We start from the raw sequence: 21,762 nt of genomic DNA, 5'->3' as shown, positions 1-21,762 counted from the left end.
AAAAACAAAAAAACAACAACAAAAAACTCTTCTTCATGCCAGAGCAGTAATCCTTAATCTTGAATCCCTTTGAGTATCTGATTTATCTACAGATCGTTACCCCCACCCCAACCCCCAAAACACATGAGCTCACACATACACAAAAATTCTGCATGCAATTTCACTGGGCTCAGAAATTCCCATAAACTAAGTTTCTAAATATTGCTACTGACATCATCATGTTCCCTGCTTCACAATTTTTAAAACAAGAATGATTGTTTTAACTACCACTGCTAATTTTGAAAATGTGTTCTGATTTCACGGGCAAGGATGGGCCATTTTCTCAGAGATGCTGAACAGTATTTTAAGAGCCAGATAGCCAGGGTTCTAACCCAGCTCCATTTCTCACTGCACATGTCATCATGGCAAGTCACATTGCCTGTTTGCCTGAATTACTTCAATGAAATGAGGACAATGATAGCACCCAAATTACACCTCACAGAGTTATCAGAGGATTACATAAAATATCATCATCAGCATGCTCAGAATGGCACCTGGCTCCAAGTATTACTAGAATAAATAAATGGCAATGCACACAGAAAAACAACTCTCAAAAAAAGTAAATGAAAGAGGAAAAATATGAAAAATACTGGACACTTATCCATAACCAGGAAAATGGAAACTGTACAACTTTTGAGAGGAATTTGGACACAGAAATGTTGAACAAGTGTATTCCATACAACTCAGCTATCCCATTTATTTATATGAACCCTACGTAAATTTTTAAACACATCTAAAAGAAGACATCTACTAGATTGACTACATCCTAGCAAAACTAAAGATAAAACCTACCCTTCCATCATATGGTTTATTTACACAATCAAGTGCATTATGTAGCAATTAAGATGAACTAAAGAGATAGGAAGTCAAACTGCAAAAGAATATATATAATATGTATGTACATCTGCTATTTGCTACCGATGTTTAAACAGGAAAGAATCGACACCAATTTCAAGACACTGATTAATTCTGGATAAAGAGAGAAAAAGGATGAGGGTGGGGCTTGATTCTATCTTCAATTTTTATTTCTTAGAAAAGAGGGAGAGAGGAATGAAGCAAATATAGCAAAAAGCTAATATGTGAGTGATTAATCTCAGTGGTGAGTATATGAGTGTCCATTACATATGGACTATATTTTTCTATGTTGTAATCTTTCTTAAGTAAGATTTTTTTAATGTAATAAAAACAAAATAGAATAATTCATTACTATGGTGAATCCATGAGTAAACATAAAAATACAAACCAAAATCTTCGTTTCTATTTCCTGCTTTAAGTCCTACCTCCTAGTCTTCCATTCAGAAACAAATAGCAAAAAAGAAAGAAAGAAAGAGAGAGAGAGAGAGAGAGAGAGAGAGAGAGAGAGAGAGAGAGAGAGAGAGAAAGGAAAGAAAGGAAGGAAGGAAGGAAGGAAGGAAGGAAGGAAGGAAGGAAGGAAGGAAGGAAGGAAGAAAGAAAGAAAGAAAGAAAGAAAGAAAGAAAGAAAGAAAGAAAGAAAGAAAGAAAGAAAAATTTTATTCCTTTCCAGCCCCCTCCTTTTATATGAATTCTAAAACTGTGGTAATCAAAGAACAGGTAATTAAGCAGACACCAGTAGGGAAATCAGTCCTCTTATGATTGAAAGTTTGTGTCTCTTTCCCTCCTGTTCTCTCAGCACTTTGAAATGTTAATAGAGCATATTATGACATCTTGCTTCATATGTTTATGTCCTCTCTGCCTATAAAAGTTAAGTATCTAAAGAACAAAAAACTTATTCTTCTAGTTCCCCTTAAAAAGCCACAGAGACCCATGCCTATAATCCCAGCAATTTGGGAGGCCAAGGCAAGAGGAATGCCTGAGCCCAGGGGCTGGAGACCAGCCTGGGCAACTTGGTGAGACCTCATCTCTACAATAAAGCAAAAAATTAGCCAGGTGTGGTGGTTTGCACCTGTACTCCCAGCTACTTAGGAGGCTGAGGCAGAAGAATCGCCTCAGCCCAGCAGGTCGAGACTGTGGTAGCCATGAGTGTGCCACTGCACTTCAGCATAGGTGACAGAGTGAGATTCCAACTCAAAAATAAATAAATATAAATAAATAAATAAATAACCACAGCAATTCTGTGCATAGTAAATGTTTATCTGCACTTGTTGCATTGAATTTGAGAGCTGGACTATATGCCCATCTCTCTATTTGACTGTTTGAATAATCTCCCATCTTAGCAGTTCAGTATTTTATAATAATTTTTAATTATTGGACATCATAGACTTTAAGAAATGTCCATCTCTAAAGTAAATTTTTATAAGTCTTGCTCTTATATAAAGCCTGAGAGAATAACACAAACTACTTTAGGTTAAGAACTGAAATGTAGGATGGGCATGATGGCTCACACCTATAATCCCAGCACTCTGGAAGGCAAGAGGATTGCCTGAGCCCAGGGGTTCAAGACCAGACTGGGCAACTTGGCAAGACCTCATCTCTATTATAAATCAAAAAATTAGCCAGACCTGGTGGCATGCAGCTGTAGTCCCAGTTACTCAGGAGGTTAAGATGGAAGGATCACCTGAACCCAGCAGGTTGAGGCTGCAGTGGCCATGATCATGCCACTGCACTCTAGCCTGGGAGGCAGGGAGACTGACTATAAAACAAAAAGAAAAACTGAGCAAGAGGGTTCAAATCTTTTATTTAGTTGGACATCCATTTACACACAGCTGGCTTACTAGCCTTTGCCACACTTCCATCAAGAAGCAAGCATCTATCTATTGATCTAACTATCAGGGAGCTATTACTGTGAACCTCACACAAATCCAGGGTTAATACTACTACCTTCCTGCCACTTGCTGGGCTTTGGAAGTATAGAGCATTAATATGGCTGGATCCTTTGTTTTCATTTACATCCAAAGTGGACTAAAAATGATTTCTAAATAACACTCAGATTTATTTTTGTCCCACCAACTTTCTAAGTCTTCATCTGATTTATAAATTTAATTTGCACACAACCCAGGCTGTGACTAGGAATTTTTAATAAGCTCTTGATGAATCCTAGCTGGCCTTTATAACTCATGACTCCTTTTGCTTCCTACTTATAGACACAGAATGAATTGTAAGTAATTTCCGATCATTTTTCTCTCAAAATGTAGTTCCAAATATTCTTCTTTTATTCCATCTTTTAAATATTGTTTTACTTGTGAATATTAATACTAGAAAATGTTTAACTATTTTGACACAACTGCCATACCAATTCAAGAAATCAACCAGCTTCAAATTTCACAAACCCAATCTTCTAGATCTAATCAATATATTAATCAATCAGCTGTCTCCTTTAGGACGTTGATGCCCTCCTCTGTTGTGGAATAGTAACTGCAATACTAGAGAGAAGCATAATTTACTATTCCCTGGAGGTAAATACTCAAAAAATTAAATTAAATTAAAAGATTTCATTTGCTTTGCAGCAGAACTCTTTTCTAAAGAGATTGTTCCAAGTCACATCATTTTCATGGACAAATGATCCTACCCAACACAATACCAAGGATAGCAAAGAAAAAAAAAGCTGTGAAACATTCTTGTTTTTCCCATAAAGAAGAAACACTATCTTCAACAAAAAAGTTTTCCAAAGGACAACAGCCAGTATTTGTTGGCTTATCTGTATGCTGAGAATATTCTAGCTCATGTTATCTTCTGAACAGAAGAATAATAAAAACTACTGTTTGAATTCAGCCTTTCTTAAGAGTCAATTTATCTTCTCAGCAAAACAAAAGGAATCAATACAACAGAGAAAACTTGAAGTTCACAGATGAATACCTCACTGATTTTTGGCTTTCAAATATATTTTTCTTGCTTGCTTGCTTTAGGTAATGTCCCAAAGACAATATTATTTCTAGGTTGTTTTAAAAGAAAAACAATAATTTTATTCCACAATATGCTTTTACTACAGAAATATACGCACTGTTCGAGAGAATTTACAGGAAATACAATAGAACAATGAAAATAAATCTGATCTTCATTTACTACAAAGTTGTAAAACAGGTGTGTTACCTTAGTCAACCCTTACTAATATAATATCATAGAATATAAAATCAATAAAATATTCATACTTCTGAATATTTAGTTTTTCTCAAAATCATCCCTAATGACAAATATCTGTTGAATTCTAGGTATTAGAGACATACTTCATCTCTAATACAATTCTGCAAGGTAAGTATCATTTTCTTAATCTCAGAGAAAGTTTAATAAGTTTGCCTAAGAGCATCTCTCAGAAGGGCAAAACAGATTTTGAATTCCAGTTGCCCTCACACAAAAGTCCATATGCTGTAGCCACCAAACCATGTAGCCCTAGAAAGAGTCCTCTGCTGTGACATCAATCACAGAACCCTGACCCTACCTGAGCCCTGCCCTCTTTCCAACCCCAGACTCCACCTCTCACTTGGCCCTCTTTAGAGCAGCCATGCTGGCCACCTTACAAGGCTCAAATCCACCAAGGTCTCTCCTGATCAGCATCACAACCATGAACTGATATTCAGCTAGACACCAGTTTTTTAAAATGTTGAGAAAAATAGTTTAATGACTGTCCCCTCTTGTTATGACTTTTGTGACAAAGAAAATTTTTATTTGTTAGTTACTGAGGATTGATTAATTCAATGTACTTTTTTGCTATGTAGATTTAGAAATGTGTTTTTATAAATCAGAGGCTCTGGGCAGTATTTTTAAGAGAAAAAAAAATTCCACATTAGAAGAGAGAATTCCAAGGATATCTAAATTAGTACTGTGAGGTGAGGGGAAAAAATGAAGGTGAGAAAAAGGCTGAGAGAAGGAGTGAGAAAGCATGAGGTTATTTTATTTTATTTTATTTTTTAGTTGAAGTCTCACTCTGTCGCCCAGACTGGAGTGCAGTGGCTGCTCCCGGCCACCGCAGCCTCGACCTGCTGGGCTCCGGCTATCGTTCCACCTCAGCCTTCCGAGTAGCCGGAATTACAGGCACGCGCTAACATGCCTGGCTAATTTTTATTTTATTTTATTGTAGAGATGAGGTCTCGCCTGCCCAGGCGGGTCTCGAACCCGCGGGCTCAGGCAATCCACTCACCTCAGCCTCCCAAAGGCGCGGGATTACAAACTGAGCCACCGAGCTCGGCTAGCATGAGATTATTATCATGGACCACAAAGTGACAAAACTAAGTGCTAATAAGAAGAGACAAAAACAAAGGCACAAATGGAGAAAAACAAAAATATAGAACAGGGAAAGAGAATGACTGTAAAAGGTACTCCAGATTCACACATCATACTTTGGTTTATTAATATCATGACTGACTGACAGTTCTCAGTCTCAAAACATTTTAGAGGATAGTTCAATTCATCATCTTCCAATTTATTTTAATACCATCAGCATTTGCCCCAGACTCATAAACCTAGAATAAACATTTTTTAATTAAAAAGAATATTGAGGCTGGGTGCAGTGGCTCATGCCTGTAATCCCAACACTTTGGGAGGCCGAGGTGGGAAGATTGCTTGAGCCCAGGAGTTTGAGACCAACCTGGGCAACACAGCAAGACCCCATCTCTACTTTTAAACTTTGTAATTTTTATTTTAAAAAAAATGAATGTCAGAGTATCTAGTATATGCCTGGCACTAGGAAAGGCATGAGGATGTAACAGAAGACCAAAGAGATTCAGTGGACCTTACTCTAACAAGGAGATGAACAACTATCTCTTAATCCCATTTAAACATATTTTGGAACATGCTATGGGTACAAAGAAAGAGATAAGATGAGAAATTATGTCTCATAATGATACACTTAGATAATTAAACATTATATTTTAAAACCATAGCAAAATTGGCAAAATAAGGAATACTGTTTAAATATTGTTTAAATTATTCTGAGCATTTTCAGAGTAAACACATAAGTAATAAAGGATGCTTAATTCCTTAGATATTTCTCTTTATATAGTTATAACATATTATGAATTAACATGCTTTTATTGAGCACATACTAAGTACTAGGCATAAAATGAGTGAATATACCTATGCCCTGAAGAAATTCAGAAGCTCAAGAGAGAGAGCAAATAAACATACCAAAGGAAAAAAATTAATTTAAAATAACATATTTTCAAGTATTGAATTACCAAATAGAGATTTTAAGTGATCTAGTGGGAGAAAGATAATCATGGACCAGAAAAGTTTCATGGAGAAAGCAGAGTGAAGCTAGTTTCTGGTTCGAGTCTGGAATATAAAAGAGGTAGGATAGTGTCAATCAGAAAGAAAAGTGACAACGGATTTAAAATTTGATTGGAGTTAGGATTTAGAGTGAGAAATAACATATAGAGCTACTTAAGACTTTTTAGCTGAAGGTTCTAGAAATCCGACCAGAATTTGCTGGGGCAAAAACTGGGAATAGATGAGGTCTGAATTTGACGACAATTATCCAGCTACATCTTGGGAATGACTAGAACCAGAAACTCAATTTATTTCTGTATTGGTTTCATCCTTTCTGTCACAGGCTGGCTCGCTTTCTCCACAAAGTGGAGGTCAATCGTGGTGGATGACAACTCCCAGCTTTTACATCTTACCATTTTCACCTTCAAATATGCATGGATGAGAGCGGCATAAACAGAAGAAAGGGGAGGAAAGGTACCAGAGAGCTGATTCTATATACACACGCCATAAGGGCAAGTAAAGAAGTTGACCAATGGGAAATGACCCTAGATGGGTAGAAAATGACCAAAGAACAAGATTAACTGAAAGCCTGACAGAGTCTTAAATACTACCTTTAAGACACATAGTCTTACTCCAACCTGATAGAGATAATATAAATATGTTATTTGCACAAAACAACAAGCCCAAGTAAGCCTTCTTAAGAATTCACCATACAGACTATAAGATTCATTTATTCATTCAATACTTAAAGTTCTACAATTTTTCCTCATTGATTTTATATAGTTTATTTAAAAGTATTTAATAACTGTTTTACCTTTCAAAAAATAGTATGACTTGTACATTGAAAGTTACCCAGCTCTTAGCCAGGCTCGGTGGCTCAGCCTGTAATCCTGCACCTTTGGGAGGCTGAGGTGAGTGGATTGCCTGAGCCCGCAGGTTCGAGACCCGCCTGGGCAGGCGAGACCTCATCTCTACAATAAAATCAAAAAATTAGCCGGGCGTGGTAGCGCATGCCTGTAATTCCGGCTACACGGAAGGCTGAGGCGGAAGGATTGCCGGAGCCCAGCAGGTCGAGGCTGCAGTAGCCAGGAGCGGCCACTGCACTCCAGTCTGGGCAATGGAGTGAGACTCCAACTCAAAAAAAAAAAAGAAAAAGAAAGTTACCCAGCTCTTAAGAGAGAGATGCTGAAGTGTTTAGGGATGAAAGGCAGAGTGTATTAAACTAAGTTTCAGTTGGTTCTGCAATGTCATCAGTGTGTGTGTGTGTAAAGATAGTAAAAGACACAACATATATGACAAAATTTTAACAACTATTATATCTTTATAGAGGGCATATGTATATTCACAACTTAATTCCAGTTTTTCAGTGTATTTCAAAGTGTTATAAACAGTTGGAACTAGACAGAAGTCTGATAGATACTTCAAATCTTAATGACAATGTAATGAAAATGTAGGGAAACAAGCAGTGTTTCAGGAAGATATATGCAGCAAGAGTATGGTTTGAGCTAGAGGAAAGAAAAAAATAGAACTACCTAATAGGAGATACTGTAATACTCGAAACAGATGGTGTCAAGGCCTGGACACGGAAAGCAGCAGTAAAAGTAACAGGAGGAACAGACACTAAAAGCACTGCAACTGGATACTTAAAAGAGAGGGAGAAGACAGAATCAATGAAGATTCCAGTTTCTCCGGTTTGGATGATTAGAAAAATGGTGGAAATAGATCAGATCTAAAGGGGAACAGATCTGTAAGGTTATGACAGTGTCCTCCATTAAGTAGGCATATACATTATCTCTTCCACGGAAGTTCAGTTCACACTCTGAATGGTGGGGCATGTAGCATTGTCTCCCTCTTAGTTACTGAGAGCCCCAAAAGACAACATACCACACCAGGACCCTGAGAACACTGGGCTGGAGCCTGAGGGAGAACAGCCACCAGCACCCATATGCTTCCCCTGCTGAGCCACCTGTCTCCATCCCACCAGTCTGGAAGAGTCACAGAATTTCAGGGATTTCTTAAAATGCAGAAACTGTGTAACAGGATGCTTTATGATAGGAACAAACTTTGTATCTACAAAAAAATTATATATATATAATATATATGTGTGTGTATATACATATATGAACATATATATAATATGAACATTAATTTAACAGAAAATCAGGTAACTGCTATATGCAATTATATATTTTTAAAGTCTCCATTTTGATATGACAAGCACAATAATTAACAGAATGTATTTTAAACCACTCACTGCCTTGTGGTGGGGTGTGAAAAAGAAATTTGAGGTCACTGAAGGGGAAAAAAAGAGAAGTTGCTTTCATGAGAGATTGGGGAAATGGCCAGCAGGCAGGCAAAGTTGGGAAAGAAAGGGTTAAGGGGGATATCAAGACACAACCAGTCTGTGCTGTGTTCATGTTGAGGACTGATATATTAGGAAAACAACACAATTTGGTCAAGGTGGTGATACTCCCAATGGTTTGAGAGCAGGAGAAGGTACTTTTACTATATCAACATAAAGGTAAAAAGTACCAAACGCTAGCTACTAGTATATCTCAAGAATATGGTAGTATCGAGGCTTATGATTGAATTCTGAATTCAATCTCCTTCTTTAAGAGGCTGTATTATCAGTCTGATTTCTTCAAGAAATGTGGGCATGGCCAGGCACAGTGGCTCACACCTGTAATCCCAACACTTTGGGAGGCCAAGGTGGGAGGATTGCTTGAGCCCAGGAGTTCAAGACCAGTCCAGGTAACATAGTGAGACCTCTTCTAAACAAAGCAAAACAAAACATCAAAAAATGAGCCAGGACTGGTGGTGAGCACCTGTAGTTCCAGCAACTTGGAAGGCTGAGATGGGAGGATAGCTTGACCCCAGAAGTTTGGCTATGACTATGCAACTGCACTCCAGCTTGGGTGACAGTGAGACCAGACTCAAAAAAAAAAAAATATGGGCACTATGGAAGAAGCTACATTTTTCTTTTCCAACAATATGAAATGATAAGCCGTAAAAGCAGGAAATAAACAGAATTCTAGAGACTACGAAAGACAACAGTATTATTAATTCTATTAAATTAATAAATTATTAATGATATCATGGAAAGAAAAAAAGTTGATCAAAGTTTAAAAATAAATTATTTCCTTTTTCTGCCTTTCTAAACAAATTTGAGACCCATTTTAAGCACGCTTTCTTCTAAGAAACTCAGGCCAAATTATTTTCCTCCAAACTTGTCTTTCCACAGTATCCTATACACCCCTCTAATATATTTACCACATTCTATTATTTGTAGTTTCTCTATGTCCCCACTAGGTATTCTCCACAAGCAGTCACAATGTATTTTATTTGTATATAATTGGTACCATGTACAATGACTGGTAAATCATAAGAAACTCAATGAGTTTTCTTTTTAAAAAATTAGTGAAATCAGTCACCATAGGAATCTCATTATTATCACCAACCCCATATATAAATCAACACATGACATGCTGAATATAAGTAAATATGAATTATTCTTCTTGTGTATTTTGTTTTTCAAAGCAGGTATTGCTATTAATCCAAACCCTGTATACTTTGGCCACTTCATTCCTGAAGCCTTTTCCTTACATAAGATCCTTTCATACAGACCCTATCTTGAGAAAGGCAGTCCAAGCACATGGATGAAAAAACATATTCAATTACCCCAATATTTATCTATACAGAAACCTTTATTTATTCATTCCACAAATATTTATACAGGAATATAATTCAAAGCAAAGCATTTCCTGCACCTGGTCAGATTTTGGTTTCCAATGTAAAAGAAAAGATAAACATGGAAAGATGGAGCAGGTGCCTGGCCACAGATCAGTTACAGAACTTGAGCAAGGAGGAGGTGCTCATGGGGGTGCTTAACAGGGGAACCTCACTCAGACTGGAAAGCCAAAGACAACTTTTTTTTTTACTGGCACTTAAGCTAATATCTGAAGTTTGAATGCAATTAGCTAGGTGACTGCGGGAGGTGGGGAGGAGTGTTGTAAGCAGAGACCCTGAGGACCAAAACCTGTCATTCCCAAGTTGATGAGGTGGGAGAGAAGCTGGGGTTGAAACCACGGTGTTAAATCACACAAAGCCATGCTATGACTTTTGACTTAGTTCTCAATGCAATTGCAAGCCTGATCAGATTTGTACTTAAAAACAATCACCATGGGAGGGCATGGGGGAACGATCCTCATGACTCTCTGGGAAGCATGGATTTTGGAGCATCGAGAATGGACATAAAGAGGCCAGTTAATGTGCCAACATGAACTAGAGCGTAAGAGCAGCCTGAGCTAGAGCAGCAGCTGCGAAGATTACAGATAGAGAAAAATTAACAGCTGAGAAACATTCAGGAGCTTAGCTATTTAGACTCCTAAATGGGGGTTAGTGATTGACTAGATGGAGGGAGGATGGTAGAGCAGCAGCAAGCACAGCACCACGACTCTCCCTCATTGGCCAGTGGAGCACTTTATTGGCTTTTAATAAAACAAGGAAGGAAATATTTATTCTGGAGGGTGTGGTAGGAAAGCAAGAGTCCAGCTTTAGACATTATTAAATGGAGATACCTGTGATATACCCACATAAAGATGTCAAAATGGTGGATGCATCCGGGAATGAGCTCTGGGGAGCCTTAACATTTGGATGGTATTTAAAGCAACCAGAGTGGATGAGATCACTTCATAGGAGGGGAGACAGCACAGAGTCAGTGAATGGTCAATTAAATAGAAAAAATTTTTTCTCTACTTTCAGGTTCAGAATATAAAGACATCTGAATGACCCATGTATTACAGTAGAAAACACTTTAGAGTTGTAATTATCAATATATAAGTATAATTTGTCAATATAATAATTAAATTGCAAATTATTCAAGAATGTAGACTTTATACTATGTTAATGAAAAGGAATAGTGATGGGGGAGAAAGAAGTAAATTGGGTCAACATATTTTCATCTGCCTTTGTCAAAGCTATCTCTAAGCTACTGGATCCACGAAGGGCCTACACACAGTCCATAGAGAGTCCTGTCCTGAGCCAATTCTGGTGCACAGGAAGCACAATCCCACCACAGGACTTGAATTTGTCAGGGTGCCTGTGTCTTTTTCACCTTCACTAGGCTCTTGTCTAAAGACAAGCTTTCCAAGTCTCAACACATGCTATCATTTATCTTTGGAACATCAAAATGTGCAGAAATACAGATTTCTCCATTTGGATTTCCAAATGAAAGAAAAATTCTGCACGACAGCACTAGTCCTCAAAATAAAGAAATTCTTCACTCTGTGATTCACTCTTCAAAGCATTAAGCTTTTCCAATGTAATCAGTTATTGGTGAAACCAGGAGAGGCGTGAATCAAAAAAGTGAGAAAAATATGGGTTTCATTGAGTTTAGAGATAAAATTAATTCCAAAAGCCTGGAACAGCACTGGTGCTAAAAATAGCAAGTTAAATTGCAGATTTAAATCATTATAGGTTGAAATTACTATTTTGACCCCAAAACTGTTTAAAGACCAAAGATTAATACTTGTCTCAGGGTGTGGAAAAAGGTTCCGATTTTTATAACTGCTTTCTTTGGGACTCACAACCAGCATAGGTTCTCAACTTCTAAAATTGATTGAGGTTCTTATAATCAGGCCTGCAGGGATTAGATGACTGGAAAAATCATTAGAGCCCATATTAAGATTAACTTAATCTCAGTGACCCTATCCCTCAGTGGAAGAGCCATGTGCCAAGATACAGAGAGCTCCTGGATTGACTGCCAAAGAATTCTAAACAGAGGGTTTTTTCAGGTATAAGGTATCCCACCGGTTTATTATATTATGAAACAATTCAAGGTCATGAGTTTCATCAAAAGATATTTATTACACCTTGGTAGCCATTCTACCAACAGAATGGAAAAATCAAAGGCTGAAAGAATTGACCAAAGTACATGAGTCCTAAATAATCATTTTTCAGGGTTAAAACCTTCTGGCCTGATTGGTTACATCGCTGTCACACTTGCTAATTTTACCTACACATTTGTACAGTAACACAAAAACCTCACATGTTAAGAAAACACAATGTTATTTGAGTCTAAATGTTACTTGAATCTGAATGTTACCTTTGTTCTCTTAATAAGTCCGCTTACAAAGGCTTGATGAACTATGGCAGGTTTTCTGAACCTTTAGAGGGTCAGAGATGCCTTTGAAAATCTCACAGACACACTGAATACTAGATGACAGCAGATTGTATAACTAATTTCAGGGTACCCATGAACCCCCTACAATTTCCTATTGACTCCCTAAAGCCTTTCTGCAATATGATATAAAGGATGTGGGGGGGGGTGGGGGAAGTGCAATGGCTCATGCCTGTAACCTCAATACTTTGAGAAGCCAAGGTTAGAGGACTGCCTGAGCCCAGGGGTTCAGCCTGGGGAACTCTACAAAAAATACAAAAATTAGACAGGTGTGGTGGCACGCCTGTGGTTCCAGCACCTTGTAAGGCTGAGGAGGAAAGATTACCTAAGCACAGCTAGTCAAGGCTGTGGTGGCCATGAGTGTGCCACTACACTCCAGCTTGTGAGACTCTGGCAAAAAAAAAACAGATGGTGGTGGTACTACTTGTGAATACTTTCCCCCTCATAGACTACTAACTTGCCTGACTCCCTTTCTCTTCTCTTGAATCCCCATTGTCTTCGCTTCCAACACCTTTATGCCCTACTTTTTATGCCAAGCTTTATTGGTTCACAGGCTTCTTTCCTATTTGAAATACTATGTATGGTACAGAAACAATTTTAAAAATCCATTCTTTTGACTCCTCTGATTCACAAACTTGAATCATTTGGTAGTGAAAGTTTTATATTATTAAAGAGATCACTCTTTATCATATTTGCTATGAAGGAAATCATCAAATCCTTAACTATTTTATCAGATTTTGTAACTTCCAGGTGGTACCACAATTAAAAATATATATATATATTTTTAATATATATATATGTGTGTGTGTGTGTTCTAGCTTGCATCACACACCTTTCAAACCCTGTCAGAGCAAAGTACTTAAGAGGTCATTTATACCTCGTTCTAGTTACAACAGCCTGTGAGTGAAAAAAGCCATATAAGGAAGCCTAGAGCCCAGTATAGCCTGGGATGTGAACGCTTTCATTTAAAAAAAAAAATTATTACATATTTAAAATCAATATTAGTCATTGCTTCATTGTAAATGGTAGTAGATCAGATTAGTGTTGTGTCCTACAATACATTAAAAATAATTTTTTACATATGATCTAATGAGATCCAACTTCCGATTAATATAAAAAACACTGAAATTTGGGGAAATATTATAGTTTTTCTGCTAAACTTCCAGGAACTAACAGCACAAATACTTATTTTATGAAGTTATTTGTCTTTAAATACAAATATTCAAAAAGCACCGGATCATTTAAATATAGATAAGTAGATGGATTTTTTTAACTTCAGGTATATTAATTGAATTAATCATAATCCCTGTCATGACACACTCTAATCACTGATCCATGAATGGTTCATTTTATTTAGTTAAATATTAAATAGCTAAGTCAATTCTACTATGCCCATTATTCTTGGTGAAATGTTTCCCTTATACAAAAGCTTGATCTTCTTCTATTTCATCTTTATAGTAAATGGATATTTTTCTGGTAATCTTGTCTCAGCCATCCAGACATTTATAAACAAATCGTAGTCATGTAAATGTGAAAGAACATTAGCAACATGTCTAAAGTTTACAAGTTTAAAGTTAGAATGAACATAATCCATTTAACCATACTGAGCCACATTTTGACATCTTAATTTCTACCCTTTTCTAAAGGCAAGGATGGAAAGGGTCACAAAACCCACTGAGTCACAAAATCCAGGACACCTAAATTTCAGCAGGGCTAACAAGTGAATTAAAAATACAGTTTATAAATAATATTTTTTACTGAACAAGAACAAAACTGAACTAAGTACAATAACTGATAATACTTGTAAATGTTCATTTAAATTTTAAATCATTCCCTTAATGTTATGATATAGAAATCTGCTTGAGAAAAAAAGCACATTAAACAGAAATTGAAGTCTCACTCACATATAAATTAATTTTGAATCTTAACTTTTGTATAAGACATAGAACTTCAATGTGGAGAACTTTGACATTGTCAACTCAAGATTTCAAGGGTTTTAATACATTACTGAGGTATTTTACCAGGTCACCAAGGCATATCTGACACATCCGTAACGATGGAATACCATTCCCATTTCTTTGACTCTCACTGCCCTACATGAAATGGCACTTGGAATCACTCACTCAGTTTAGGTCCAAATGAACTGACCTTTATATTCACAGATACAATCAACAAGTATTTAAGAATACAGCCTACGCATTATACATGAACAATAATAAAATAAAAATAATTTAAAAGGCACAGAATCTGATATGTTTTGGATATGTGGGCTATGCCAGTGAAAAAGGCCAATTAAAGAGGGATCTCCAAATAGAATCTTCAAAGCAAACAGAAGTTGTTTTCTTAAGCTTATATAGCCATGTGCCACTTAGCAACATTTTAGCTGACAGACCACATATGTGATGGTGGTCCCATAAGATTAAAATATCATATATTTTCTGCACCTTTTCCATGCTTGATATGTTTACTTACACAAATACTTACCATTGTGTTGCAACTGCCTACAGTATTCACTACAGCAGTCACATACTGAACAGATTTGTGGCCTGGGAACAATAGGCTAAAAAGAAACTGAATTATCATTTGGAGGGTGGGCCCTGTGGTACAGGTTTCCCCACTGCATAAGTGTTCTAGGAACCCATCGGCATCAGTGTACCAGCTAGTGTTGTTGTGAGAGGCTGTGTTCAGCTTCAGTGAATTTCTTTTTTTTGGAGATTTTTTTCAACATATTTGCCCATCTCATGATAGATGATTTAAATCAACAAGTGCAACTGCACTTACTGCACTACGTGTTCAGCAGTTTTTGAGTAAAAAAAAAAACCAGCAATGACTCCTATGCTCTACTCTCCCTGTTCACCTGATCTCACACAGAGCAGCTCCACCCATCCCCCACCCCACCCATGAATAAAGTCCTCAAGGGAACATTTTGCCAGTGTGGAAGAAGTGAAACAAAAATGGCAGAAGCACTAAAAAGTATCCAAATTGTCGAGGTCAAAACTGTTTTGAGCAGTGGAAAAAGCCTCTAGATAGGTGTATTGCATCAAACGGAGAGTACTTCGAAGATGACAAGTTTAACATGTAAGAATTTTTTAAATAAATAAATTCCAGTTTTGGAAGGGGTCTCCCCTTGTATATATCAGAGAGCCTAGGTATGTAGATGGTTATAACATGTGGTTTGTGTAAGTGCACTCTAGGATGTTCACACAATGACAAAGTCACCTAACAACACATTTATCAGAATATATCCCCATTGTTCAGTGATGTATGACTGTACCTCACCACAACACATAGCTTTCATGGTTTTAGAATCTTCCAGGTAAGTATCTCAAAGCACACTTTTTACCAACAGTGAATGGAAAATATTGTATTCATTTCCTAGCCAAGGCAATTTTGACAAAAGCAAAGTAAGAAACATTGCACTAAGCCAAGTAAGCAAATGACAATTACACTCAGCTAACCTAGTCAGACAGAACATTGAAAGAGAGTCAACTTCAATATTTATATACTTGAGGGAAGAGTTTTATTTCAGAAAAATAATTGGTACAGTTTCTATTTAGTCACATTAAGAACACTGTAAAACCACCACTAAAACAAACTGGACTCAAATTCAACAAAATGGCATGTGTTTTTCAACCTGTAATCAACACCAAGAAATAGCTTCTTTTGGTTATTAAAATCCTGGAAAGAAATCATAATTACTCCATCTGGGAGTAGGGCCTTTAAAGTATGAGTACTTTCAGATAGAACAGTCAATATCTAATCCCACTTTTCCTACTGATTTTCAAATTCCTTGAACAGTAAAAAAGTAAAAAATGCTTTCAGATGGGCACAGTGGCTCAGCCTGTAATCCCAGCACTTTGGGAGGCTGAGGTGAGAGGGTTTCCTGAGCCTGGGGGTTCAACACCAGCCTGGGCAACTTGGTGAGACCTCGCCTCTACAATAAATCACAAAAAGTAGCTGGGCATGGTGGCATGCGTCTGTAGTTCCAGGTACTTGGAAGGTTGAGGTGGAAGGATTGCTGAGCCCAGCAAGTCGAGGCTGCGGTGGCCGTGAGTGTGCCACTGCACTCCAGCCTGGGTGACAAAGAGTGAGACTTCAACTCAAAAAAAAAAAAAAAATGCTTTCATGGGAGATTTAAGTAGGGAATTAAACTGTTGTTAGCAGGGGTGGGAAGAAATGGCAAGATGGAGGACAAAGCTTATAAAGTTGCAGATATGTGGGATGAATACATCTAGAGATCTAAAGTACAACCTGAGGACTACAGTAATAATATTGTATTATATACCGGAAACTTGCTAAGAGAGATTTTTGGTGCTCTCACCACACCAAAAGAATGTAGGTGAGAGGGAAAATATGTTAATTTGCTTTACTATAGTAACTATTTACTATGTATATTAAAATATCATGTTGTTCATATTTAATATATAAAATTTAAAATAAAGATGTTTAAATCAAGTTCTTTTAAGAAATATATAGCAATACTCTACATCAGATTTCATTATTTTTAATTTAATCATCTTATTAAGTTATGTAGGTTCCAGCTACACAGAATACGGGGGGAATTTTTTTCCCTTTTTTTTTGATTCAGAGTCTTACTTTGATGTCCAGACTGGAGCACAGTGGCACACACACGGCCACTGTACCCTCCACCTGCTGGGCTCAGGTGATCCTTTCCCCTCAACCTTCCAAGTAGCTAGATCCACAGGCCTGCACCACCACGACCAGCTAATTTTTTGATTTATTGTAGAGATGAGGTCTTGCCAAGTTGCCCAGGCTGGTCTCGAACCCCTGGACTCAGGCAATCCTCTCGCCTCTATCTCCCAAAGTGCCAGGATTTATAGGCAGGAGCCACCACGCTCGGCCTTTTTTTCCTTTTTTTCTGCTTAATTCTCAAGGTGATGGTAGGAAAAAGAAAACAATGTTATCAAGTGCATCAGTTGGTCCAGCAATTCCACTCCTAGGCATTTATCCAAGAGATATGAAAACATATACACACAAAGATTGTATAAGAATGTGGCAGCTTCATTTGCAACAACTAAAACTGAAAACAAACCAAATACCCACCAACAGAAGAAGTGATACACTAATGATCTGTGGTGATTCATACAAAGGAATATTACTCAGCAATAAAAAGGAATAAACTACAGAACGTACTACAACATGAATAAAATCTGTAGAAATTAGACTAAGGTAAAGAGGCTGGATGCATGCTATATTATTCCATTTTGTGAAGCTCTAGAAAATGCAAAATTAACTTATGATGAAAACTATCAGAACAGCAGGTATCTCTAGGTGAGGGTCAGGGATTGTCTGGGAAGAGGATGTAAGAGAAATTTCTAGGGTAATGTAAATGTTCTCTGTCTTGATGGGGTGATGTTTACATGGGTATATTTATTTGTCCAAATAGTGTAGCTAAGGTATGTACATTTCTGTGTATGTACATTTTATTTCAAAAATGAACTATTTTTAAAAATCCCATATATTTGAAATGGTTAGAAATATAAGTGAAACAATAACCGAATTTTGACCATTGTTAAAGCTGGGCGATGAGTATAGGCTTTTATTACACTTACTGTTTACTTTCTACAAATGTGACATTTTCCAAAAAAAAAGTTTAAAAATAGATTATCAGTGAAATATATAATCAAAAATGTCCATACCATGAAAATATACCTCTCAGGAAGCTTTCTCTATATGTGAAAGACATTTCTAAAACCCCTGGAGATCCCTGTGTCTCTGCTTCACAAGGAGAATTTTAAATGGGGCTCATTATTTTCTCCTCTCCCCCACCCCACCCCCACCCCCACCCCCAGCAGGCCTCCCATCTAATGGGCCATCAGAGTGAATATGATATGGTCGTCTCAGCTACCACCAGCCCCCAAATTACTTCTTCTCTGGTCCTTCAAATATTGGTGCAGATGGAGAAATCAGAGCTGCTTCACAGTGGTAAGAAAGTGACTGATTCGACAGATCCCAACCTCAGTCTTTTTTCATTCTACCCACTCTGAAGATGTCTGGTTTTATAACTTAATGAGAAAATGGAAATGTCCTTTTTTAAAATCCTGATTTTAAAAAAAGAAAGAAAAAAATATATATATATCACATTCAGATTTTTTTCTCTCTTATTTCTCAGCAATAAAAAGGAGACATATACTTTTCAGAATAATAAAATACAGAGACTACCAACCAAGATCAATGGTCAATTTCTACTATGGACTGATAAGGCTTAGTGACACACCAGTCACTGCACGGGTCTTGTTTTCTAAATTTTGCCTGAGAAAGTTCCACAGTTTTTCGTATGGCATGCCCAGAGACTCAGAAGCATCATACAGAGACAAAGAATGAACTCAGGCTCAATCCCTATTTAAATTATACCTTAATATTCTCCTAGGCCATAATAGAATTATAAGTGCACTTGGTAAAGATCTTCTTGATTATTTGGCTCAAGTATTGGTATCAATCAGTTTTCTGAAGTCAGCATAATATAAACATTGAAATTAGCTAAAATTAAAGATTCAAAAATCTACATACTTTATAACTTTTTTCCTTACAAATCTTGCTACATGTCTATTTTTATACATCCCTGACAAATTCCAGTGAAGAATTTCTCCAATAGCAAATACTCAGAAGGAAAAAGTGATCCTTGCCAGTATTCTCATTTATTCATCCATCCAACAAACAGGTGAGTGACTATGGGTACCAGATGCTCCTGTAGGTACTAGCAATGTAGTAGTGAACAAAACAAAGCCCATGCCTTATAGAGCTTACATTTCAGCAAGGAGAAGCAGGTTTATAAGAAGGGCTGAGGACAGTAAGTACCATGGAGGCTAATGAAAGTACCATGGAGGGTAAGGGTAAAAGGCTGTGTAGATTGTAGATTACTATTTAATACACCTGGTCAGGAAGGGCCTTTCAGTTAGAGATGTTTGGGCAAATCTGAGAATGTAAAGTTCCAGAATTCCAGGCAGAGGAAATGGCAAGTCGAAGGCCAGGCACCTGAGCCTACTTGCAGACTGAAGAAACACAGCCAGTGTCACTACTGTGGTGTGAGTTAGGGCAAGGGCTGAGGAGTTGGGAGGAAGAGGGGCATCCAAACAATCTAGACCCTTGCAGGCCATTTTCAGGATCTGGGCATTTCGTGTGAGAGAGATAGGAAGCCACTGGAGGACTGTGAACAGAAATGATCCTGTTTAATGTTTGTAAAGAGATCACCAGCTGTGTGAGGAACAAAGGTTCCAACAGGAAAACCAACAGCTCAATGTACAGACCACAATACGTTCAGAGGAATGTTTTGACATTGTTTGTTTATAGGCTGTGTTCCATTATAAAACTCAATACTGAATTGCTCTCTTGTTAGCCACTGGCTTAGGGAGTTCAAGTTTTTGAGGAAGAAGCAGTGTCATCACATGTCACCTTCCAGGCTCTAATTTGATCTATTGAATTCTGGTTCCTTTACCTCAATTAATCTAATAGACAAGACAAAAACTGCCAGTTTCCCAAATGATCTTCATTTTCAAAATATCTCTCACAAATATATTTTTGCATGTTGGATGCAAAAGTTTTCATATTATAGAGGTTATTCAGAACCCTCATCATGACGTACGTATATCACAGTAGCCAAAACCCATTTAACTAATATTTCTCAAAGAAATAAAAAAAAAATACTGCAAACCCTAAAACCCACCAACACTCTCCCAGACTTATGTTTCACAGTTAGTTTATGGAATCTATCTTATAATGAAGATGATCGCTTTCCTATCTCCAATTTCCTTAAGTTTAGTGAATAGCATGTCTAACAGCAGCCTGACCCAAACCATGTCATTATCGCTTTCTGTTATTAAAAGCTGGGTACAAACACCTTACTGCCCCTGGCAGACCTGTCAGGATTTTTAGCCACTCTTGAGGGTTATTAATTGGTTTAAGAGGGTGTCAGAAACACATGCTTTCCTGCACACTTTGGTGATTTCATCCTATGCTCAGAACACTGATAAATTAAATCATTCTGGCTGTCGTGAATCGCTGCTGTCACGCCTGAGTATCAGGATGAGCAAGCAACAGAAAATATGATGCCTATTCCACTCTTTCAAATCTCATTTCAGCATCTTGTATAATGTAACTAGGCAGGATTTTAAAACAAAAACAAACATTATAAAATAATTCGCCTTGGTTTCACAAAACCTAAGCCCACTTGTCAGAATATTGATGGCTTTTTTTTTTCTTTCCATCTAAGCCAGGAAGGGGATTGGGCTGGGGGGGTAGGGAGAGGCTATTTAAATGAATAATCCAGCCATTTGCTTACCGCTGGATCTTTAATGAGAGGGTGGGGGAAGGTACAAGGGACTTACTAGGGAATTGTTACAGCCGCAGACACTACAGTCTTATTTCTTCACCCTACTGAACAGTGTCAAGAGTCTGCCTCATTTAAGTTCTAACAAGTAAGCAGATTTCCCTCTGTGGGGTTAGGCTTTTGCTGTACTAATGCCACTCCAGACTTTTATCTTATCTGTCCCCATCTCCTTCCATTACAAACACCTATTTCATTTTTTTTTTTTTTTTTTTTGCTTCATCTTAATGGTACTGAGAGCATCTTTGCAATAATATGAACCCTTAAACCCTTCCCAAGATAAGGAGAGAGAGAAATAAATAATAAAATACATCAGGATTTCCTTCTCCATGACTAAATTTAAATACAGCAGGCGGGGGGAAAATGGTGAAAGGGCTGTGTGGGTGTCTATGGCAAGATTTCTCGGTCTCCAGGAGAGAAAAGGATAGAGACCAAAATGCGAAAGGGATTTGAGAACCAGGTGTGTGTGTATGTACAGTCATTCCCAGGACCGAGGCAAGAATTCAGGAAGAAGGGAGGGAGACGTAAAAAGATAAATCAATCCAGGCAGTCACCCACCCCGAGCCCTCCCGAGTCCTCTCCAGCCCACTGTAGGGCTCAGAGCTTCAAGCAAGGGACCCGCTGCTGGCCAGGGAGGTGGAAAGCGATGGGGAGGGGGTTGGGGACGGGTATGTAGCTGGCCAGGGCATGGGCGAGGAAGCCAACAAGGCCATCCGAGATCGCCTGCCGAGATTGGAAAGACAGGAACCTACCTGGAGCCGTGGAAGGGGAAGATGCCCCAGGTCCCTCTGGACTCTCCTCTTCAGCCTCCTCCCGCTGCTTTTGCTGCTTTTGCTGCTGCTGCTGCTGCTGCTGCTGCTGCTGCTGCCGCTGCTGCTGGATGAGGCTGAGGTCCGAGCGGCCGAGATCGGCTCTGGCCGCCGCGACCAGCCGCGCCTTCAGGAGCACCGCGGCCAGGCCGAGAAGCAGGGTGCAGGGGACGCGCCGGCACAGCCTCGCCATGGCGCAGGGCCAGCGGGCCGCCGCGGCATATTGCGGGGCACCGGGCAGCGGCGGGCGCCAGGGCTGCGGGCTCCCGGCG

The 21,762-nt window shown here is 38.2% G+C and overlaps 1 protein-coding gene across 1 annotated transcript in view; it reads right to left on the bottom strand.

Annotated features, from left to right (window-relative positions):
• Positions 1-21,755, bottom strand: part of FAM171B (family with sequence similarity 171 member B) — a 77,616-nt gene extending 55,861 nt beyond the window's left edge. The window contains exon 1 of the mRNA XM_008065693.2: positions 21,434-21,755. Within this exon, the coding sequence (XP_008063884.1) occupies positions 21,434-21,683 (250 nt within the window). The 5' untranslated portion in view covers positions 21,684-21,755. The remainder of the gene's footprint in view (positions 1-21,433) is intronic.
• Positions 21,756-21,762: the final 7 nt, after the last annotated feature.

The sequence above is a fragment of the Carlito syrichta genome, unplaced genomic scaffold (genome assembly GCF_000164805.1).
Source record: "Carlito syrichta isolate Samal-C Ts95f unplaced genomic scaffold, Tarsius_syrichta-2.0.1 Scaffold308791, whole genome shotgun sequence".
Classification (NCBI taxonomy): Eukaryota; Metazoa; Chordata; class Mammalia; order Primates; family Tarsiidae; genus Carlito; species Carlito syrichta.
The sequence above is the reverse complement of the archived record's forward strand: the minus strand, read 5'-3'. Positions and strand labels throughout refer to the sequence as shown.